Source organism: Mustelus asterias, chromosome 16, assembly GCF_964213995.1.
Source record: "Mustelus asterias chromosome 16, sMusAst1.hap1.1, whole genome shotgun sequence".
Lineage (NCBI taxonomy): Eukaryota > Metazoa > Chordata > Chondrichthyes > Carcharhiniformes > Triakidae > Mustelus > Mustelus asterias.
In genome coordinates, this window is record NC_135816.1 from 92112561 (window position 1) to 92137488 (window position 24928).

General features: G+C 42.2%; 1 protein-coding gene across 14 annotated transcripts in view; it reads right to left on the bottom strand.

Moving 5' to 3' along the window:
- Window positions 1-588: 588 nt before the first annotated feature.
- The window catches only part of LOC144505292 (uncharacterized), a 51575-nt gene continuing 27235 nt past the window's right edge, over window positions 589-24928 (bottom strand). For 7 of the 14 annotated variants that reach the window (XM_078231384.1, XM_078231375.1, XM_078231374.1 and 4 more), the window contains one exon: window positions 589-6859. In XM_078231384.1, coding sequence (XP_078087510.1) covers window positions 5277-6515 — 1239 coding nt within the window. In that variant the 5' untranslated portion in view covers window positions 6516-6859 and the 3' untranslated portion in view covers window positions 589-5276. Of the gene's footprint in view, window positions 6860-8425; window positions 8444-11335; window positions 11421-12960; window positions 13014-20976; window positions 21094-24928 lie in introns of those variants that run through there. The other 7 variants (XM_078231377.1, XM_078231379.1, XM_078231376.1 and 4 more) reach the window with 6 other exon arrangements.

Here is a 24928-nt window from a genome sequence, read left to right on the forward strand (position 1 = left end):
GTTAGCCAGAAATCAGTTTGTCAGAAGTTAATGGGGATATTTCCTCCAGAAGTTGGGAGAACTGTAAGAAATAAGATCCAATAATCTGATAAAATCTTCAGAAATTGAATACTATAAGAATAGCTTTCTCTGGGTTGAAAGAAACCAACAAATGTTGGGTAAAGCGGAGAAAAACGACATAAGAATTGGAAAACAAAATTTAAAACAGTATTTGAGAACTGGAGAATCATTAAAAGCATCTTTCAGGCATAAACTTTTGTTTGAAGCTTTGTATTTAAAACATGCTGACAATTTCAAATTATGTGAGATAATCTGTGTTGGGGGAGGGAATGATCCGAGGTGGAGAGGGATGATCCACAGTGAGGGATGATCATCCTGGGATTGGTGGAGGGGATGGGGCGAGGCTGGGGGGGGGGGGGGGGGGGCGCGGAGGCTGATCTGCAGTGGCAGGCTGATCTGTGGTGGGAGGATGATTCACAATACTGTAAGATGATGCATGGTGGTGGGCGGGAGGGGGGAGGAAGTGATGAATCTCAGTCGATAGATACCACATTTTACTTGAAAAGCATTTACATTTATTCTTGGGGTAACTCAAAGCTTTGTGTTGCTCATTTTGATAATCATGGTAGCTTCAGTATGTTATTGACAGAATGTAACCAAGATATTAGGAAAACAAGTTTATCGTTAGGTCAGCCAGAAATCAGTCTGTCAGACGTCAGTAGGGATATTCCCTCCTTAAGGTTGAGAGATCTGTAAGAAATAAGGTTCAATAGCCTTATGAAATCTTCAGAAATTTATTGAATAGCATAGGAATTGTTCTCCCTGGGGTGACGAATATTTCTGCCAATGACATGTCTACAACACATACTCTGAAACAAGACAAAGCTTATCGGATAGTAGATTTCATGACCCGTATGTAAATCAGCTGTCTGAAGAAAGGTTAAACAGGATCCCAGCAAGTGAAATTAATTCCTAGATTTCTGATGGAAATAGCAAGGATTAACTTGAATGCCTGTCCCTTTGCTCATGGACAGTTGAATAAGTGATTGATACAAGACCCTCCAGCAATAAGGTATCTCAAAGGACTTTTTAAATCATTTCAAAGAGCTTCTCACAATAATCCATGCTGGCTTCCGCCGAATAGGTTGGCCCAAGAGAACTGAGAAAACATGAAGCTGCCATGTTCAGCATTGGAAATCAGCTTCAACTGTCCATTTGTCCAATCTGGGACCATCAGCAAACCATTCCAAGGAGGTAGTCACCTCCATCCAGAGCGATTAGCACCCCCTTTCCTTCATCTATTTCTCCAATCATGGACCAATGAACCGTGTTCCCTTTTCAGGACATATGCCTTTTCTCTGTTTAGCTGACATCTGAAATCAACTGTAGCTTCTTAATACAATTTATTCAAATTAGCGATGAATTTGAACCTCTGTAACTCCCACACCAAAATCTTATACCTGTGAGTGCATGGGCAAGTGTAAGAACTGAAATAATCCAGAATGATGAGGTGTTAGTTGTGACTCAGTGGTCACATTTATATCTCTGTATCAGGAGATTGGGGGTTGAAATCCACATCCAGCAACATGAGTGTTTAACCGAGGTTGATATTTTGATGCAGTACTGAGGGAGCACTGCACTGTCACAGGTCCTATCTTCCAGGTGAGGTGGTCAACTTTGGCCCCAATGTCCCCTCAGTTGGATGTAAAATCTCCTGTGAGTCATTGCAAAGAGTGGGGGGTGTTCTCCCCAGTGAGCTGCTCAATATTTATCCCTCAACAAACATCACTGAGCAGATTCTCTGGTCACAATCACATACAACAATCATGACTGCAGTTCCCACATTACAATAGTGGCTAACTTAAGAAGAATCTCATTGGCTGTGAATTACCTTGGGACATCCTGAAATTGTGAGAGGCTCTGTATCAATACAAATCTTCCATTAACAAAGGAGAAAAGAGCAGAAATGGAACAGTTCGTAACAGGACATCAGTCAGTCTCCTCCAAGACACAAACTGATTTCATCAGCTGTCAGATGAACATGGTTCAGTCCTTCATGTGATGTAATGGCAGCAAAAACAGCAGAATCAGACCCACGCAGTCACTTGCGGTTTCTCTGCAGAGTAGGTGTTAGGTTCAATAACGTTTCAAACAGGGAGCAGGTAATCAGTCTGTACCCGGTGTGAGTGCATTTGTGTTTCAGCAGATTACTTTAACTTCCGAAGTTCTTCTCACAGTCCAAACATTTAAAGAGTCTCTTATCAACATGAACCAGTTGATATTTATTGGGTTACCTTGACTGAGCAAATCCCTTCCCATACAGAGATAAACAACCTTTTCCAATGTGAATGCACTGATGTTTTAGCAAATCAGTCAGAATATTTAATCCCTCTGTTTATCAGTGTGAACAAGCTGATGCGAAATGAGTGCATTTCAACAAGTGAATCCCTTGCCCCGCACACAGCAACTGAACAGCCGTTTTTTAAATTAATTGAAGGGATGTTGGGTTCATTTGCTCGGCCAGCATTTATTGACCATCTTTAATTGCCTTGGGAATATGGTGGTGAGCTGCCTTCTTGAACCACTGCAGTCCATGTGGTGTCGGTACACCCACAGTACTGCTAGGGAGGGAGTTCCAGGGTTTTGACCCAGTGACAGTGAAGGAACAGTGATGTATTTCCAAGTCAGGATGATGAGTGACTTGGAGGGAGGCTTCCAGGTGGTGTTTCAATGAATCTGCCACCCTTGTCCTTCTAAGTGCTCGGAGGTTTGGAAGATGCTGTGAAGAACACTTGATGAGTTCTTGCTGTACATGTTGCAGATAATACACTCTGGTGTTACTGTGCATCGCTGGTGGGGGGAGTGAATGCTAATGGAAGGGATGCCAATCCAGAAGGCTACTTTATCCTGGATGGTGTCAAACTTCTCGAATGCTGATGAAACTCCACTCTTCCAAGCAAGGGGAACAATCTTCTATCACACTCCTGACTTATGTCTTGTAGATTTGGACAGGCCTTGGGGAGTCAGGAAATGAGTTACTCACCACAGGATTGAGTCTCTGTGTTAGGCAAATAGAAGTAGTTTTAAGGGATTTATATTTGTATTGCTAACTATTAGAAATAAAGTATAAATGTAAGTGGGTTTAATTTAGTGGTTCTATGTAAGGAGAGTGAATTTCTAGAGGAATTCATATTAGAAAAAAATGTTTGTATGTGTACAGATTTAGTCAGTTCAAACTGTGGTTCTATTATGCTTAGAGAGGGCTACAGCATGAAAAGCAAGTAACAGTTTGGGGAAGTAAAAAGCTATTGTTTGGTGACCAGGGGCACCCTCAGGGTAGCAAGGCTTTACTCATGGCAGTTCGTTATAGGAAACTAGAGAGAGAACATCTCCCTAAGCATTGCTAGATGAAAAGCCATTCAATGGAGTAATAGTTAAGAAAGCCTGTGACAGAAAACTAAAGGACAACGTGTTAAGGAAACAAGAGAAATGGAAAGAAGCTTCTCATAAGTCTGAAGTTGAAGGAACAAAGAACTGGAACTTCAACAGTGTACTGTTCAGTGGAGACCGACAGCTGAGAAGAAATTGGCTCATGAAAAGCCACAAAGATATCTGTTAGAGTCCTGGACCAGAATCCCAAATTACAATAGGAAGCCAGACTCGACCCCAACAATTTTTCTATTATTGGGATAAATGTGAGGCTAGGATGCTTTGCTCCAGGAGTAATTTCACTGACAAATTAGGGATCTTTTATCATAAAACAAACTTTATTTAATAATACACTTTAGATATACCTCTAACAAATGACACAGCTTAACTATTAACAGTTGAACAATACTTCAAAATGAAAGGAAACAACTTTAATTTCTAAATTATTGTTGTCCCAGTTCCAAGTAAGCTCCATTCATGCATAGATAAAATCACTTTTAAATAAATACAGCTAGCAAAACCAGGCATACTTGCTCTTTTAGAGAGATATTGAGTTCCAGAAGCCTGCAAAATCCTTCTAACGTCAATCAGACTGCAGCTGCAACTGAAAAGCTATTTTCTGTTGGAGACCTAGCTCCTCCCCTTAAACACTTCATCACATGACCCTGTCAATCAACCTAATCAAAAACCTCAGGGGAAATCTATTTTAAAAATCCATTTGCGCTATTCTAGTCAACACTACATGGCTAAAATTAGTAATTATCCTGTTCTCCCAGCATCTGAGCTGTATTCCCTAGACATACGGACTACGTCAAGAATAAAGCTGAATTTTAAACATTCTACGGAACATAAAAAAATTATATAAATATAGAAATGTTTAGCAATTGCCCACTATCCTCACAATCTAATTTTATTCAAAGCTTTGTGAGATTTTAACATAGCCTGTGGAACCCAAGTTGAAATAATTGTGGAAATTGGTTTTGGAGTTTGTGTGAAAACATTTAAGACAATGGAAGCCTGAAATGAGGTGGAAAACTTGGAGCTGGATTCTCAATGAAAATAGCTGATGGAAAGCATGATTTGAAAGATGATTTTAAAATGTACACTTTTTTTTAGGAATTTGGAAGTCATGTAACAATCATTTGGAGGGGATTTTTGAGAAGAAATCCACAGAAGATCAGTTAAGTGACATCGGCCAGTTGGCTTCATAGTGGGGTGTTATCTTTGAAAACTGTATACATTTGTAAATTTGGGGGAGTCAAACTTTTCATGTTTAATAAATGTTTTTTTTCTTGTTGTTTAAAACAAATTAGCAATCCTTTGTTTCTGTTCCTCTGCATTTTCTAAATATAGTAAAAGTACGATCTTTTGAGCCAGGTTTCCATTCTGGAACCTTCCTATCACGTAATAAGATCAAATGGAATAACATCTTATAGATGCAGTTTTTATGTCTCTGGTCAATGATAACCCCAAGGATATTGATAACCTCACCCGAATACGAGTTGATTTATGGCTCAACAGATTCCCTGTGCTTTTCAAACTCTTCCCACAGTCAGAGAATTTAAACTGCCTCTTATCAGTGTGAAGAAGTTGATGTTTAATGAGCTGCGATGACTGAGTGAATTCTTTCCACACACATGGAGCTGGTGAATAACCTCTTCCCAGTGTAAATACGCTGGTGTTTCATCAGTTCATTTCTGTTTGTCAATCCTTTCCTACAGTTTGAACATTTACATGGTCTCTCATTGGAGTGAACTGTTGTGTTGACTGAGATAAGAGAAGTTTGTGATTCCCTTCCATACATGGAGCAGGTGAACAGTTTCTCTCCAGTGTGATCATGCTTATATTCAGTGAGGGTGGAATACTGACTGAACCTCTTGCCACACTGAGAGCATATGTATGATCTCCCCAGTGTGAACGCGCAGATGTTCAGTGAGGTGCGAAGCACAAGTGAATCCTTTCCCACACATGGAGCAGGTGAAGGGTCTCTCCCCAGTGTGAACACGTAGATGTTCAGTGAGGTGAAAGGCAGAAGTGAATCCCCTCCCACATACGGGGCAAGTAAAGGGCCTCTCCCCAGTGTGAACACGCTTGTGTTCAGTGAGGTGGGAAGCGCAAGTGAATGCCTTCCCACACATGGAGCAAGTGAAGGGCCTCTCTCCAGTGTGAACACGTAGATGTTCTGTGAGATGGGAAGCACAAGTGAATTCCTTCCCACACACAGGGCAAGTGAAGGGCCTCTCTCCAGTGTGAACGCGTAGATGATCAGTGAGATGAGATAATTGCCTGAACTTCTTCTCACACTGAGAGCAACTGAATGGTCTCTCTTCATTGTGAACTTGTTGGTGTTGAATTAAACCCTCACAGCTCTTAAAACACTTCCCACAGACAGTGCATTTGAAAGGTCTCTCCTCAGAGTGGACTTGTTGATGTTGAATTAAACCCTCACAGCTTTTAAAGCTCTTCTCACACTGAGAGCAACTGAATGGTCTCTCCTCAGAGTGAACTTGTTGATGCTGAATTAAACCCTCGTTGCTCTTAAAACACTTTGCACAGAGAGAGCATTTAAAAGGTCTCACATCAGAGTGAACTTGTTGGTGTTGAATTAAACCCCCAGAACTCTTAAAACACTGTCCACAGACAGAGCATTTAAAAGGTCTCTCCTCAGTGTGAACTTGCTGGTGTTGATTTAAACCCCCAGAACTCTTAAAACACTGTTTACAGACAGAACATTTGAAAGGTCTGTCCTCAGTGTGAACTTGCTGGTGTTGAGTTAAACCCCCAGAACTCTTAAAAGTCTGTCTGCAGACAGAGCATTGTAAAGGTCTCTCCTCACTGTGAACTTGTTGGTGTTGAATTAAACCTTCATTGCTCTTAAAGCTTTTCTCACAGTCAGAACATTTGAAAGGCCTCTCTTCAGTGTGAACTTGCTGGTGTGACACTAGATTAAATGACTGAGCAAATCCTTTACCACACACAGAGCAGGTAAATGGTCTCTCCACAGTGTGAGCATGCTGATGAATTTTCAGCTGAGATGGGGATTTGAATCCCTTCCCACAGTCTGAGCATTTGCATGGTTTTTCCATGCTGTGGGTGTCCTTGTGTCCCTCCAGGGTGGATGACCAGTTGAATCTTAGTCCACACAAACAATAGGTATATGGTTTCGCCAGGTGGTGAGTGGTCTCAGGTTGTGTAAAGTTCTTTCCACAGTCACAGCACTGAAATAGTCTCTATCGGATGTGCGCGTCTCAGGGCTTTTCCAGTCACACTGATGTTGGAAAACTTTTTTCAGACAGAACAGACAAAATATTCTCCTTCCACATTCACAGGCTGATGATATTCAGGTTATGGTGAAGCCAGAGATTCTGACAGATTTTGATGTGATGTTTCTTTTGAGTTTCCCATCTGGAACTACTCTCCTTCCAAGAACCTGGAAAGGAATTTTACAGAAGTTATCACTGTCAGCACAGGATAGAAATTCAGAATAGACAATTCTAGTTGCTAGGCAATATTGTTCCCCTCGTGTTTCTCCAAACCATGTAGTTCAAACAAACAAGGAGCAAAACTCAAACAAATTCCAAACAGAAGCAAAGGGAACTTTGATGTGATTCTCAACGTCCACAAGACACTCTGTACCCTGTGGTGCCTAATGGCCATGGAACACATCAACTGTGCTGGTGAACACTGCATGCTCCTTCTACAGAACTGCCCAAACATGGACACAGCCACAAATGAGAAGCAGCAACGGAAGGGATTCCCCAACCAATACCATGGCTTTCACCTATCCTGGATCTGGCAATTCCTGTTTTAACCAGACTTCACAAGATGATCGTCTAACTTATCCCTGCCCCTTCCGCATTGACAGCCAAAGATTAGGACCATATCATTGAAACGTAACCAGGCAGTGAGCAGCAGCTGCTTCAGGTACCAATACTGGAGCAGAAGTTTCTCCCACTGAGATATACACAGCCCATGATTTCAAAGTTTGCAAATATCACTTGCAGCCTGGGAGTGATGAGGTTGCTTAAAAAGCTGTTTTTCAGGGAGTCCGAGCGGGGGATGGAGGGGTTGAGAAAAGCAGCAAGGGACTCAAGGGTCAAAAACAGTTTGAGTAAAAATAAGCGGAATTGGTCAGGAAGAGATGGTGAGAGTAACAAAGGGAATGGAGCATTAGGACAAAGGTGATAACAAGGACAATTAAGAAATAAAAGCCAAAGGCCACTGATCTAAATGTATGAGGTATTCACAACAAACAAGATGAAACAGATATAAATATAGGTTTGATTGAACAACTATTTTGGAGACATGGCTGCAAAGTGACCAACATTAGGAACTAATTATTTCAGGATGCTTAACTATTCAAAAAGACAAGAAGAGTTGAAAGGAGGGAGCAGCCCTGATAAGAAAGGATGGGACAAAGGGAGAAAGGATCTTAGCTTTGAAAATGAACTAAGAAACAATCAGAGGCAGCAATCATTGGAGGGAATTGCTAATTGGCCCCTTAACTGTGGGTGAAATGTACACAGAACCAAATCGGACTGACAAGAATGAGGATGAGTAAATATATAATATTGGAGAAATGAAGACGCCAAGTTGGAACTAATTCCCTGGAGCTGCTGACTTTGCATCCGAGGATTTCCAAAGGGAGCTACAGAGTTGATCCACTGGTTCAAATCATCCAAAATTCCTGAGATGCACTGGGGCTCTAAAACCCTGCCCACTCCCTTCCCTCACCAAGATGGCCGCCCATATAACCCGCTCACTAAATAAGCTAAACCTCCCTGTCCCAAGATGGCAACCAGTTGCCTGGGTAACCCTGTTACGTCATCAACGAAAGCCCCGCCTCCCTGTTTTCCACTCGCAAAATGGCGGTAAGCCCGTTCCCCGGGATTTATCACCGCGGGGTAAATGCGGGAATGTGGGCTCTTCTTCGGGTCATCAGGACGACACCAAAAGTTTGTAAACTTCCCATCACAGTGGCGGTTTCCATCCCTACCCTGTGCTCACAATCCGCTCGCGCCTCCCGTACCGTCTACTCGCCTCCAGTTTTTCGACATCACATACTGAGCATGCTCAGAGCACGCACCATGTCAACACCTGCGCACTGGCATTCTTTAGTCATTGACAGGGGACTTTCTGCAGCGTGGTATATTCTGGGTAAATAATCCACCATCGCTAACATGAAATGGCATCCAAATCGAAATTGGGCCCAGAACATTAGCACATGAATCATTTATAAACCCGAATAAATTGACCTTCATCTCTCATGCAATCTGTGCAATTCACAATCCATCCCCAATATCAGACCGAAAATGTCAGTATGATGATTCATAAGGAGGAACGTTTGCAACACTGCTATTATTCATTTACATTAGTGATCTGGACTTGGGAATAAGTAAGTCCATATCATAATTTGCAGCTGAAAACACAATTAAGGGGAGGTGGTGATATACCAGTATTGTCTCTTGCTTAGTAATCTAGAGACCCAGAGCAATTTCAAGGGGAATTCTAATCTCCCCATGGTAGGAGATGACATTTCTATTCAATAAAAGTCTATGATGATTATTGATATCATATATGCCGTAAAATTCAGGATGCATACCATAAATATGTTTTTATGTAACAAAAATATATATAGTCTGGCCAGTTAAGTGGCAAGTATTAATATGCAATGCTGTCCTTTGGTAGGAAAAGTACAAACAATTAAAAAGTAGAAAATAGTGAAATTGTACAATTTGTGTAGTTCTGGTCTCTATTATAACAAAAAAGGACAAAGAAGACTGGGGGAAAATGTGAAAAGGATTTGTAAGGATGGTAGAATTGATGTGACTCTGACAGATTAGAGCTGGGCTGGAGTTTTTTGTTATGGAATTCTCATTATTGTGTAGGGTAAATGTGAAACCAACGCTTCCGCTTGTGACAAAATTAAAGGCTAGGGGGATATGATTGTAAACAATAAATCCAACAGGAAACTTAGGAGATTTTGCTTATTGTGAGAGCTGCTAAAATGGCTGCAGCAAGTGGTTGGCCAAATAGCTTAAATTCTTTCATAAAGGCACTAATGAGTAGATGAGAGCAAAGTGATCAGAAAGACAAGATGAAAGGCCAAGATGAGGTAGATGGAATGGAATGTGTCTCATGTGAATTATAGGCACACTAGTTGAACCAAGTGATCTATTGCTGAATTCTATGTTCTCCGTATTTCAATGTAATTTCCTGATCAACATGTTCTTCACCCACGACTTGTACTGCACATGCTCAGAGTAGAACCTGGTGCTGTGTCATCACACAGAACTCCTGTAGTTAGTAATGAGGCTTATTCCGTGACTTGGAAAATCACGGATTATAACATAACCCTTGAAATCCCAACTGGCAAACATACATTTTCAAAACCATATAGAGATTAGACTGTAATGTAATCCTATATGGCAGAGATGAATTAATGCTTGGACTTATAAAGGCGAGGAGGTGGATCAATTCTCCAGTCCACAGAACTCCCCATCGTAACTCTTTTGTCCATCCCCGAACCAGGCCATGGTCTGAGCCTAAAACATCAACCTGGCTTGTTTGATATCCAGTACTGGATCAGCAGAGCTTCCTTTGAAACTAAATACTGGGAAAAAGGAAATAACTGTCTTCAGACCCTGCTACAGATTCCACTCCCTAACCATTGGGTCATCCCTCTCACTTGCAACACCCTGCGCCTGAACAAACGTGCTCTCAGATTTCACCCCAAGCTGAATTTCTAACTGCATATCAGAAATGGTTGCTGAATATTAATTTCACAATGTTCAGCACCATTTATAACTCATAAGATACTAAAGCAGTCCTTGTATAAATGCAACAAGTAGTCCTGGGGAGAATATCCAGATGACAAGCAGCAAGTAAGAATCATGCCCCACATGTGCCCTGTCGTGGCCATACTGAACAAGAGAGAATCATCACCCCTTGACACTCAATTGAATTTTTATTACATAAACCCACATTATCAACATCCAGGGTGTTACCGTTGACCAGAAACTAATCTGGCCGAGCCATATAAACACTGTTGCTACAAGATCAGGTGACAGACCTGTGCCAAATCCTGTGCCAAATAACTCATCTCGTGACTCCACAAAGCTGGTCCAAATCTGAAAGGCACAAGTCGTGAGTATGCCGGTACAGACGGCACTTGCCTGGAGAAGTGCAGCTCCAACAACACTCAAGAAGCTTGCTACCATCCCAGATAAAGCAGCCTGCTTTATTGGCATTCCATCAACATCTCTGCAGCACTGAGGCACAGTAGCAGCAGTGTGTACCAACCTCAAGATATACTTCAGGAATAACCAAGCCACATTAGACAACACTTTCAACCCACCTAAAGGAAAAGGGCAACAGATGCCTGGGATCACCTCCATCTGGAAGTTCCCCTCCAAGCCACACATCACCCTGACTTGAAAATATATTACCGTTCATTCATATCTCTGGGTCACAATATTGAAATTTCATCCCTAACAGCATTGTGGCTGTACCTATGTGGACCACAATAAATGTTGGGCTAGCCAGTGAGACATTCATCCGATGAAAAGGATTGAAAACAAAATAAGACTAATTTCACAACAGCAAAAGTGGCAAAGGAGACATGAGGGAAAACATTGAATCTAAAAAAGTGCTTAGGATTGGGAATGCATTGCAAGAGAGTGTGCTGGACTCAAATTCAATAAAGACCTCAAAAAGTGATTTAAATAATTCTCTGAAAATAAAGAAGGGAGAGGGAGGACGGGTATAATTATGTGAGTCCCTCTCACTGATAGGGAAGGGCCAAGTATTATCTTTCTGCATTGTTGGAATTAGTTGTAATTATTGTTGAATTTGCTAGGTGGCATGGTGGCACAGTGGTTAGCACAGTTCAGGGACCAAGTCTCACCTGTGATCCTTGCCGGAGAGAACCTATCCCAGCGAGGTGACAGAAGCAAGTAAGCGCGGACGATAATGCCCATTAATCTTTAATTCTGTGTAAAATAATATTTGAATATAATTTAAATCAATTATTCAGCCTCACGCCAGAACTGGGCACCAGATGGCGCCAGATATCTGGTACCAGTAAGATCGTGAGAGGCACGAAATCTGATTTCTCAGCTCTCTCGCGATCACACCGGCCTGCCCCACCCAATGGCCAGCATGGTGCAACAGTAAGGTCACCCCTCAGTAGAAACAGCAGCGAGGATGGGGGAAAGGCTGCAACATCGCCTTAATGGTCACCGAATCCCGGATCATGTTGGACAGGAGCCATTAGTTGTCCTGAGAAACAACAGTACGAGGAGCTCAGGGACCAGAGGGGCAAAGGGAGTAGCGAGGTCTGTCCCCTCTCTTTGGGGGAGGGATTGAGGACATTGCTAGGAGAGTTCCTCAGGGCGGTATCCTCAGCCTAACTATCTTCAGCTACATCATTAATAATCTTTCTCCCGTCACAACGCAGAAACAGATCGGGGTTCTTTCACTGCCACTTAGACAAAATCTTGGAATAACCTTTCTAACAGCACCAACTCATGTATATTGCAGCATTTAAGAAAGTGGCTCACCACCACCTACTCCAGGGCAATTGTGGATAATAGCCAAGCCAGTGACATCCACATCCCATGAACATGGCATGTGCGCGCCACAGTGGTTAGCACTGCTGCCCCTCAGTTCCAGGGACCCAGGTTCAATTATTGGCTTGGTTCACTGTAGAGTCTGCACGTCCTCCCTGTGTCTGCATGGGTTTCCTATGGGTGTTCCTATGGGAAACTGTGGTTTTCTCCCACAGTCCAAAAGATGTGCTGGTTATGTGCATTGGCCACGCTGAAGTTTCTGTCAAATGTAACTAACAGTTGCCGGAGTGTGATGACTTGGGGATTTTCACAGTAATTTCATTGCAGTATTAATGTAAGCCTACTTGTGACTCCAATAAAGAAACTAAACTAATAAAACGAATTAATGAACTGGAATTGTCTGTTCTAAATTTCTATTCTGTGCTGATTTTTGTAAACTCCTTTGACTGGCTATTTGAACAGGTGAATTTGCAGACCAGAAACTCAAACCAAACATCACATCAAAATCTGATATTCAATCAATGCATCAAGAGCACTGAAGCCTTGAGGAGAAATGTTTTACCCAATTGCACAGCCTGAAAACACATTGCATCATTTACAGTGGGGATAAACAGTGTGCAGAAGAGGTTTAAACTGATCATCCAACATGGAGAGACACGAGGACACCAGTACCTTAAAAGAACTATGGAAATGTGGGAAGAGATTTGGTTCCATCAAAGCTGGAAATTCATCTGCGCAGTCTCACTGGGAAGAGGCCTTTCGCCTACTCCCTATGTGGGAAGGGATTCACTAATACATCCAACCTTCTGAGAAACCAGCACATTAACATTGAGCAGAGCTCAGTCATCTGTGTGTGGGAAGGCAATCAGTCATTCTTCAAGTTTCTGAGACATCAGCAAACTCAGTGGAGAGGCCGTTCACCTGCTCTGTGTGTGGGAAGAAATTCACGCAGCCATCCTACCTGCTGATGCATCAGTCCATTCACACGAGGGAAAGTCTATTCATCTGTTCTTTCTGTGGACAGGGATTTAATTGATTACCCAGGTTAGGAAAATAGATTGGCTGAGCTGAAGGAACTGAGGTTTTTGACATGAGGAATAGCCTTGCAAGCTCATAAACAGATAGTTACCAAAGAGAACTGGATTACAATAGGACAAAAAAATTTCAGGACTTAAAGCAAAGATAATAAAATTTCAAAAGAGAACACAAGCGTGTATTTCACACTTAAAGGGTGAGCTCATGGAAGAAAATAAATGTTATTAAGGAGGATTTCTGAGGTAGTTATGTGAGAAAAGATCAAGAGAGAAAAAAATAGTACATCAGTGGCAGAGTTCATTCTATACGGACAGCTGCTCCAAGGTCATTGCCACACAGAGGAAGCTCTGTCATTCCCAAACCAGCAAGTGCCTGGAGAAATTATGTTTGAACAGCCGTTTGTCTCTATTCTAAAGCAGAAGCAACCCCATAAGAGTTATAAATGCCAAGAGTGGTAAATATTGCTGGATTTTGCTAATAGTTGAAACCAATGGCATGTCCGCTACAACTCTCATCAACTCGCATTCTACAGATGCATCAAAGAAAGCATTCCTTCTGGTTGTATCACAACTTGATATGGCTCCTGCTCTGTCGAGCACCGCAATAAACTACAAAAAGAGTTCTGAACGAAGCCCAGTCTCTCACTCAAACCAGCCTGTCATCCACTGACACTGTCTACACTTCCCGCTGCCTCGGAAAAGCAGCCAGCATAATCAAAGACCCCATGCACCCCGGACATAATCTCTTCCACATTCTTCCATTGGGATAAAGATACAAAAGTCTGAGGACATGTACCGACCAACTCAAAAACATCTTCTTCCTTGCTGCCATCAAACTTTTGAATGGACCTACCTTGCATTAAATTGATCTTTTTCCCAAGCTATGACTGTAACACTACATTCCGCACTCTCTCCTTTGCTTCCCTATGTACGGTAGGTTATGTCTGTTTAGCGCACAAGAAACAATATTTTTCACTGTATACTAATACATGTGACAATAATAAATCAAATCAAACCGTTTGAGGGTGTTTTGCGCTGAAGTTAGGAGAGTAGAGCGATTTGAAACTAGGTCTTGTGTATTGTGTATAAACATTAGTGTAGTTGGTGCATGTTTTTAGCTGTCTTTCTCGTTGTGGTTTACTGTTTAATAAACTTTTTTGAATTATTATAAGACTGGAACACTCTTCTCTAGTCCTCACATTATACCAAAATGTGAAAACTACAGTCAGGAACCAGCATTCCAAGTTTCCCTTCTAGGATTTGGAATGACCGAGCATTTAACATACGCTGGATTCTTAACTGTGTCTCAACAAATTCTGCTATCTTGGGTCCATGATGAAACACAATCTGTTTCCTGATGCAGATCTCGATACGAGCATAGGGAAAACAGCTCCCACCTTTAGCCAACTTGAGAATCGTGCAGGGAAGAACATCAAGCTGACTCTCAGCACCCAGATGCTGGTTTCTGAGGCCTGTGTCCCTCAGCATCTTGTTGTCTGGCTGTGAAACATGGCCGATGTATAGTGACCAAGAAAGAAACCTCAACAACTTTCATCTTTGCTGTTTGTACCACATTCTGGACATCTCATGGCAGATCAAAATCACAAGTGCAGTAGTGCTCTCAAAGACAAATCCCCCAGCTATGCTGGCATTCATCAAGCAGAGGCACCTTCGTTGACTCCAAGAAGACTCATATTGGACTAGAAACATTAACTCTGTTTCTCTCTCCACAGATGCTGCCAGATCAAAGAACAAGAGATCTGCTTTTGTAAACTCCATTTGCAGATTATCACATAGAAACCCGGCAATGCAAAGGAGGCCATTCGGCCCATTGAGTTTGCACCAACAATAATCCCACCCAGGCCATGTCCCCATAACCACATATATTTACCCCACTAATCCCTTTAACCTACGCATCCCGAGACACTGAGGGGCAATTTAGTATGGATAATCAACCTAACCCATACATCTTTGGACTGTGGGGGGAACTGGAGCACTCGGAAGAAACCCACGCAGATACTGGGAGAATGGGCAAGCTCCATACAGACCCAAGACGGGAATCAAACCCAAGTCACTAGCAGTGAGGCAGCAGTGCTAATCAATGTGGTACCATGCCGCCAGAGGAGATGATTCGCAGACGGTAATCTCAAACCAAGCATCACATCAAGATGTGTCAATCACTCAATTCATTAGGATCTGAATATCATCAGATTTTGAAAGTGAAAGGAGCAAAGTTTGCCTGTTCTGTCTGTCAGAAAAGATCTTGAACATCATTGTAACTGGAAAAGCCTGAAGACACACACACAACCAAGTGAGAGTGTTCCAATGACTGACTGTGGACTGACTGACTTTTCACAGCCTGAAGAACATCACCCATTCACAATGGGGAAAAACCATGTTGTGTGTGTGAGAGTGAGACTTCAACTGATTGTCCAACCTGGAGACAGCTACAAAGACACCCACACTACTGAGAAGTCGTGGAAACGGAGGACTATAATAAGGGATTCGTTTGCCCATCCCAGCTGGAAGCTCATCAACACACTCGCACTGGGGATACATCTGCTCCATGTGGGAGGGGAAGTACTCTGTTGTCCAGACTTCAGTTACACCATCAGTTACACCATCAAATTCATATTAGACCATAAGACATAGGAGCGGAAGGCCATTCGGCCCATCGAGTCCACTCCACCATTCAATCATATTGACGAGAGACAGACATACAAACACAGAAAATAGAAGTAGTAGTAGTAGACCATTCCGCTTTTCGAGCCTGCTCCCCATTCATAATCATGCCTGATCATCAAATTCAATACTCTGATCCCACCTTCCTCCATATCGGGGCGGCACGGTAGCACAGTGGTTAGCACTGCTGCTTCACAGCTCCAGGGACCTGGGTTCGATTCCCGGCTTGGGTCACTGTCTGTGTGGAGTTTGCACATTCTCCTCGTGTCTGCGTGGGTTTCCTCCAGGTGCTCCGGTTTCCTCCCACAGTCCAAAGATGTGCGGGTTAGGTTGATTGGCCATGCTAAAAAATTGCCCCTTAGTGTCCTGGGATGCGTAGATTAGAGGGATTAGTGGGTAAAATATGTAGGGATATGGGGGTAGGGCCTGGGTGGGATTGTGGTCGGTGCAGATTCGATGGGCCGAATGGCCTCTTTCTGTACTATATGGTTTCTATCTCTTGATCCCTTCAGACCCAAGAGCTATATCTAATGATTTCTTCAAATCACACGTTTTGGCCTCAACTACATTCTATGGTAGTTAATTCCACAGATTCACCACTCTCTGAATGAAGAAATTTCTCCACCTCAGTTCTAAAAGGTTTATCCCTTGTCCTCAAACTGTGACCCCTAGTTTTGCACTCCCCCACCAGCGAGAAAATTCTTTCTGAACCTATCCTGTCTAATCTTGTTAGAATTTTATAAGTATCTCTGAGATCCCCTTTCACTGTTCTAAACTCCATTGAATATAATCCGAACCGACTTAGCCTCTCCTCATATGACAGACCTACCATCCGAGGAATCAACCTGGTAAACCTTCACTGCACTCCCTCTATAGCAACAACATTCTTCCTCAGGAAAGGACACCAAAACTGCACACAATACTCCAGGTGTGATCTCACCAACGTCCTATATAACTGCAGTAAAACATCCCTATCCCTGTACTCAAATTGTCTCCCTATGAAGGCCAATCTACCATTCACCTTTTCTCAGCCTGCTGTACCTAAGTGCTTACTTTCAGCAACTGATGCATGAGGACACGAAGCTCTTGCTGACTATCCACCTCTCTGACTTTACACCCATTCAAATAATAATCTGCCTTCCTATTTTTGCTCCCAAAGTGGATAACCACATATTTATCCACACGATAGTGCATCTGGCCACTCGCTCAACCTGTCCAAATCACGCTGAAGCATTATTGTATCCTCCTCATGGCTCACCCTCCCACCCAACTTTGTATCATCTGCAAATCTGGAGATAATACATTTAGTTCCCTCGCCCAAATCATTAATGTATAATAATCCTGCAGTACCTTATTAGTCACTGTCTTCCAATCAGAAATATTCCAACTCTTTGCTTCCTGTCTGTTAACCAGCTTTCTATCCATCTCAAGACATAACTCGCATGTACTTTAACTTTACATATTAATCTTCTATGAAACCTTGTTGAAAACCTTCTGAAAGTCTAAATAAATAAACATGATTTGCACTTTGTAAATCCATGCTGACTTTATCTGATTATAACACTGATTTCCAAATACTGTGCTCTGAAATCCTTGATAATGGACACTAATAACTTCCCTGCTGCTGACATGAGGCTCACTGGTCTATAGTTCACTGTTTTCTCTCTACCTCCCTTTTTGAATAGCGGACTTACATTAACTACCCTCCAACCTGTAGGAACCATTCCAGAGTCCAAAGAATTGTCAGAGTCAGGGAGCAGAGGTGAGTATGGTGGTCATAACTAAGGAGGACGTGCTAGGGAAGCTGAAAGGTCTGAAGGTGGATAAATCACCTGGACCAGATGGACTACAGCCAGAGTTCTGAAGGAGATAGCTGAAGAAATAGTGGAGGCATTAGTGGTGATCTTTTGGGAATCATTGGGGTCAGAGAGGGTCCCAGAGAACTGGAAAATCGTTAATGTAACACTTCTGTTAAAGAAGAGAGAGAGGCAAAAGACGGAAAATTACAGGCTGATAAGCCTGACCTTGGTCGTTGGTAAGATTCTAGAGTCCATTATTAAGGATGAGATTTTGGAATACTTGGAAGTGCATGGTAAAATAGGGCAAAGTCAGCATGGTTTCTTCAAGGGGAGATCATGAATGACAAATCTGTTCAAATTATTTGAGGTGGTAATGAGCAGGTTAGACAAAGGAGAGACAGTGGATGTTATCTACTTCGATTTCCACAAGACCTTTGACAAGGTACCACAAAAAAGATAAGAGTCCATCGTGTTACAGGCAAGATGCAAGCATGAATAGAAGATTGGCTGACTGGTAGAAGGTAGTGGAGTTCCGCAAGAGTCAGTGTTGAGACCAAATTTATAACATTGTCAGAAATTTTGGGCCCCGTATCTAAGGAAGGATGTGCTTGCCTCGGCGGTGGTCCAGAGGAGGTTCATGAGAATGATTCTGGGAATGAAAAGCCTGACGTATGAAGAGAATCTGACGATTCTGGGTCTGTACTCGATAGAGTTTAGAAGGAATGAGGAGAAATTTCATTGAAACTTACAGAATAATGAAAGGCCTGGATAGAGTTGACATGGGAAAGATGTTTCCATTAGTAGGAGAGACGAGGCTCCGAGGGCAGAGCCTCAGAGTAAAAGGATGATCCTTTAGAATTGAAATGAGGAGGAATTTCTTGAGCCAGAGGGTGGTGCATCTATGGACTTCATTGCTACAGAAGGCTGTGGCAGCCAGTTCATCGAGTGTATTTGACAGAGATAGATAGATCCTTGATTGGTAAAGGGAATCAAAGGTTACAGGGAAAAAGCAGGAGAATGGGGTTGAGAAACATATCAGCCATGACTGAATGGCAGAGCAGACTTGATGGGCTGAATGGCCTAATTCTGCTCCTATATCTTATTGTCTTACGGAAAATTAGCACTTAGAGATCTACTATTTCTAGGGCCACTTCCTTAGGTAATCTGGGATGAAGATTATCAGGCTCTGGTGATCGATCTGCCTTCAATCCCATTAATTTCCCCAAAACAATTTATCTACTAAATACTGATTTCCTTCAGTTCCTCACTAAAACTTCTGTTTCTCAGAACTTCCAGTACATTATTCATGTCTTCCTTTGTGAAGACAGAAGCAAAGAACAAATTTAGTTCCTCAGCCATTTCTTTGCTGCCCGATATTAATTTCCCCATTTCTGACTGTGAGGGGTCCATGGGGGAATTCATAATGGAGGACGAGACCTTTTAAATGCCCAGGCTGTGAGAAATGCTTTAAAATCTCACCAGATCTAATTAAACACAAGCCTGTTCACACTGACATGAGACTATTCATTTTGTTCTCAATGTGAGAAGAGATTCAGACAGTCACCTCAACTTATTCAGGCGAGTTCATACTGGGGAGACGCAATAAACAAACTCCATGTGTGGGAAGGGATTCACTTCATTATCCAACCCGGTGATGTATCAACAGGTTCCCACAGGATGAAGATATTCTCATGGTGAATTTGTGGAACTCGCTGTCCCATAGCATGGCGGAGTCTGAGTCTTTGACTGGTTTCAAGAAAGAGATAGATATATTTTTAATTAAAGAAAAGGGATAAGGGGATATGGAGAGGGAGGTGGGGAGGTGGATTTGAGACCAGGGAGAGATCAGCCATCATCTGATTGAATGGTGGAGCAACTCGAAGAACTGAATTTGCCTACTTCTGCTCCAAATTCCTATGTTCCTATTCTCCTGCTCCGTGTGTCAGAAAGGTTTTCTCAGTCATCGAACCTGCTGACACACCAGCAAGTTTAGACAGAGGAAGACGCCATTTACCTGCTGTATGAGTGGGGAGAGATTTGCACGATCATCTGACTTGCTGACACACAGCAAGTTCACAAGTGACTGCAGGGGTTAAATTTTAAAATTAAAAAATACTAAATTTAATACCAAAAATTTTAACTGATCCTGCTGTAATTTTATCTTTGTGATTATTCTTCATGTTGGTTTCAGCATTCTGGATATCATTGTGTAAAACATGGTCGCATTTATTGAATCATAGAATTGCTATAGCACAGAAGCAGATCATTTGGCCCATCAAATCTGCACTGACTCTCACCCAGACGCTATCCCTGTAACCCCATGTATTTACTCCACTAATCTCCCTAACTTACACATCTTGCGACACTAAAGGTCAATTTAGCATAGCCAGTCATCCTAACCACATCTTTGGACTGTGGGAGGAAAGCAGAGCACCCGGAGGAAACCCACGCAGACATGCAGAGAATCTGCAAACTCTGCACAGGTAGACATCCAAGGCCGGAATTGAACATGGGACCCTGGCGCTGTGACACAATGCTAACCACTGTGCCAAGTTTTACATTCGACAGATTCCACAAGCTGCTGTGATGGGATTTCCATGTATATCCTCAAAGCATTAGCCTGGGCCTCTGGATTACTAATCCCATGACATCAGCACGATGGCATCATCTCACCAGGGAAGTCTTGTAGTGCAGTGGGTAGTGTCCCTGCCTCTGAGCTCTGGATTTGAGTGCCATCCCAGGACTTGATGGCAAAGGAAGGAGTGTTCATAGTGTGGCCAAGCAGGTTGTCCCAGAATTTGATGGCCAAGGAAGGTGTATTCATAGTGTGGCCAAGCAGGTTGAGTAGGAACCTGCAAAATCCCTCCAACACATGCCAATGGCTGGCAGTAAGAGCAAGAGAAACTCTTTGATGGAGAGTGCTGCTCTTCAAGCTATTAGGCTCTGGCAACAGACAACTGTGACTCAGAATTCTGAGCGGTTGTCAGTTAAATGCTTTGAGGGTTGAATGACCTCTCAGAACTCTCTCACTACATATTGTTCTGAAAGAATGGGGTCATACCTATTCAACCACCTTTTATCAATTCAATCCTTTGTATATATTTCACGTTGACTATTCATTGTGTATTAATAGATTAATTTATCCATCTGGTTAAGACCCACTAATCCCCTTTATGGAGAAGCCCCTAACTGTAGTTTGGTTCAATCAGAAAATTTCAGATAACTATCAGTCCTTTTCTGTATTTCCCTCTTCTATTAATGAGCCACTTTCAACTTCCAGACTTTTGAACTTCTCGTGGTCATTTTGACATTAAAGGATGAATAGGGATAATGATTTGATAATCATCCGCAAGGCTGTGTTTATATTATGTTTCTAATCCATCTACCAAGGCTCATACTGAGTCAGAGGATCTGCTGCTTTAGAACCATCAAGGGCGTTACAACATGGAACGGAGCATTTACCTGGGCAAAATACGTACATTTCCATTTTCGGATGGCAATTATGGCAGTGTTCCGGGGATCAGATCAGACACACAAGCACAGAGGTATGGGAAAATCAACCGTGCCAATGTGAGGATTGTTCACACACCTAAAGGGATTTAGAATTTTTTACTGTGGCTTGCGCTTTGTATAAAATATGCTGTAGTTAATGGCGACTGTGGGGTGGTATTTTGTTGCCTGTCTTGAGCACAGATATATTGCAATGCAGAAAAATGTTCACCAGCTATATGTGGAAAAGGATTCATTCAGTCATCGTGTTTACTGACACGCACACTGGAAAGAGACTGTTCAGAAATTTCACATGTGGGAAAGAGTTTCCCTATGTGCTTCTTTTTGTAACAATCAACAAATCAGTTTTCCCATCTGTTATTTGTCATTTATATTCATGATTTGGATGAGAATATAGGAGGCATGGTTAGTAAGGTTGCAGATGACACCAAGATTGGTGGCGTAGTGGATAGCGAAGAAAGTTATCTCCGATTGCAAAGGGATCTTGATCAATTGGGCAAGTGGGCTGACGAATGGCAGATGGAGTTTAATTTAGATAAACGCAAGGTGATGCATTTTGGTAGATTGAACCAAGGCAGGACTTTCTCAGTTAATGGTAGGGCACATTGGGGAGAGATACAGAACAAAGAGATCTGGGGTACATGTTCATAGCTCCTTGAAAGTGGAGTCACAGGTGGATAGAGTGGTGAAGAAGGCATTCAGCATGCTTGGTTTCATTGGTCAGAACATTGAATACAGGAGTTGGGACATCTTGTTGAAGTTGTACAAGACATTGGTAAGGCCACACTTGGAGTACTGTGTACAGTTCTGGCCACCCTATGATAGAAAGGATATTATTAAACTAGAAAAACTGCAGAAAAGATTTACTCGGATGCTACCGGGATTTGATGGTTTGAGTTATAAGTAAGAAGTTTAACAACACCAGGTTAAAGTCCAACAGGTTTATTTGGTAGCAAAAGCCACACAAGCTTTCGGAGCTCTAAGCCCCTTCTTCAGGTGAGTGGGAATTCTGTTCACAAACAGAGCTTATAAAGACACAGACTCAATTTACATGAATAATGGTTGGAATGCGAATACTTACAACTAATCAAGTCTTTAAGAAACGAAACAATGTGAGTGGAGAGAGCATCAAGACAGGCTAAAAAGATGTGTATTGTCTCCAGACAATACTAGCAGAAATACTAGCGCAGATATGTAGTTTCTGGAACCAGCAGGGTGCGAGAAGGGGTAAGAACGAGGAGAGGCGAATATAGACGAATAATACATTTTACAATCCACTTCCATCACTGGGATAGTGAGACAAAGATTAAAAACACTTCCCAACCTGTCTCCATTAATATATCACAACAAAAATATTTTTGTTTTCTCTGCGCAAATCCTCCCCTTCCAATTCCCTTTAAAAGTTGATTGATCACAATCTGTCCCACGGTGAATGATGGGTTAAAGCATCAGTAAGTATTAAGTGTCAATCTCGGTTAATTCTAAGTAGTGCTTTGTGATCCAGTTAGGATTATAGTCAAAGGATTCTGACATAAAATTAACAATTAATCGTTTGAACAATTCTAGTGGATTCTGATAGCCAAGTTCCGCACACACGAGGACGGCCTCAACCGGGATATTGGGTTCATGTCACACTATTTGTAACTCCCACAGTTGCGTGGACCTGCAGAGTTTCACTGGCTGTCTTGTCTGGAGACAATACACATCTTTTTAGCCTGTCTTGATGCTCTCTCCACTCACATTGTTTCGTTTCTTAAAGACTTGATTAGTTGTAAGTATTCGCATTCCAACCATTATTCATGTAAATTGAGTCTGTGTCTTTATAAGCTCTGTTTGTGAACAGAATTCCCACTCACCTGAAGAAGGGGCTTAGCGCTCCGATAGCTTGTGTGGCTTTTGCTACCAAATAAACCTGTTGGACTTTAACCTGGTGTTGTTAAACTTCTTACTGTGTTTACCCCAGTCCAACGCCGGCATCTCCACATCTTGAGTTATAAGGACAGGCGGGGTAGACTGGGACTTGTTTCTCTGAAGCGTAGAAGGCTGAGGGATGATCTTATAGAGGTGTATAAAATAATGAGGGGCATCGATCAGCTAGATCGTCAATATCTTTTCCCAAAGGTAGGGGAGTCTAAAACTAGAGGGCATAGGTTTACGGTGAGAGGGAAGAGATAGAAAAGTGTCCACAGGGGCAATTGTTTCACACAGCGGGTGGTGAGTGTCTGGAACAAGCTGCCAGAGGTAGTAGTAGAGGCGGGTACAATTTTGTCTTTTAAAAAGCATTTAGACAGTTACATGGATAAGATGGGTACAGAGGGAAATGGGCCAAATGCGGGCAATTGGGATTAACTTAGGGGTTTTAAAAAAAAGGGCGGATGGATAAGTTGGGCCGATGTTTCCATGCTGTAAACCTCTAAACTTCTATCTGTAAACTCTCCAGATTTAAAATTTCAATGGATTATTGCATAATTGGTGTACTCTGTATGGTGAGAGACTCTTTTAACGTTGTGTTAAAGAAAAAGATTGATTCAGTCATCCGACCTGGTGACCTATGAGTAGAGGCTCACAGTTGACTCAAAGGTAGTTTATTTTGTTATTGCTGTTAATCATATTCAGGGTAGCGCTATTGCAGTGAACGAATCCACTACAATTGTTCAAACGATTAATTGTTAATTTTATGTCAGAATCCTTTGACTATAATCCTACCTGGATCACAAAGCATTACTTAGAATTAACCAAGATTGACACTTAATACTTACTGATGCTTTAACCCATCATTCACCGTGGGACAGATTGTGATCAATCGACTTTTAAAGGGAATTGGAAGGGGAGGATTTGCGCAGAGAAAACAAAAATATTTTTGTTGTGATATATTAATGGAGACAGGTTGGGAAGTGTTTTTAATCTTTGTCTCACTATCCCAGTGATGGAAGTGGATTGTAAAATGCATTATTCGTCTATATTCGCCTCTCCTCGTTCTTCCCCCTTCTCGCACCCTGCTGGTTCCAATGAAGATGTGGGACAGTTGTTGGATTCAGGGATCCAGGAGGGATCCGAGCCAGAGGAGATTCTCCAGATTGGGAAAGGTAAGGTCATGGAGAGATTTGAAAACAAGGATCAACATTTTAAAATTGAGGTGGCGCTTAACTAGGAGTCTATGTGGGTCAGCGGCACAGTGGAGAGAGGTGAATGGGACTGGGTGTGAGTGAGGACCTAGATAACATAGTTTGCGATGATCTTTGGGGTTTATGGAGTGTAGAATATGGGAGGCCAGCCAGGACTGTGTTAGAATAATCATGTTTTGAGGTAACAGTTGCATGAATGTAAGTTTCAGAAGCAGGCAAGGGTAAAGTCAGGTGATGCAGAAATTAAAATAAGCATCTTAGCGCAGATATGTAGTGAGATGCTCGGCTTCCAGTCAAACATGACACCCAGTTTCTGAATTGCCTTGTTTAGCCTCAGTTGCTGAGCAGAGGGATGGAATCAGTAGTTAGGTAGTGAATTTTGAAGCAATAACTTCAGTCTTTCCACTATATAATTGGAAAAACATTCTGTTCACCCTGATGTGTCAGACAAGTTAGGATGGTGTGTGAATTGAAGATGTTCACAGGTACCTGCTATCTCGGTCCTTCTAGCTAATGGAGCTTGAGATTATGTGAGGTTCTGTGAAAGTTCTGGTTGAGTTGAGAAATATAAAATACCCCTGCTTCTCTCACTTCTCACTCCCTCTCTCCCAAAATGTCCAGAGTCTTGTGTAGTCTTAGGAGATTCTCTTCTCTGAAGGACATTAATATACTAGTAGTATTTTTAAAACATTCCAGCAGTTTTCACAGTCACTTTGTCCAGCCCCACAAACTACCAGCTTCATTCAGCTCAATTTCACAACCTGCCTTTGTGTTTTGGT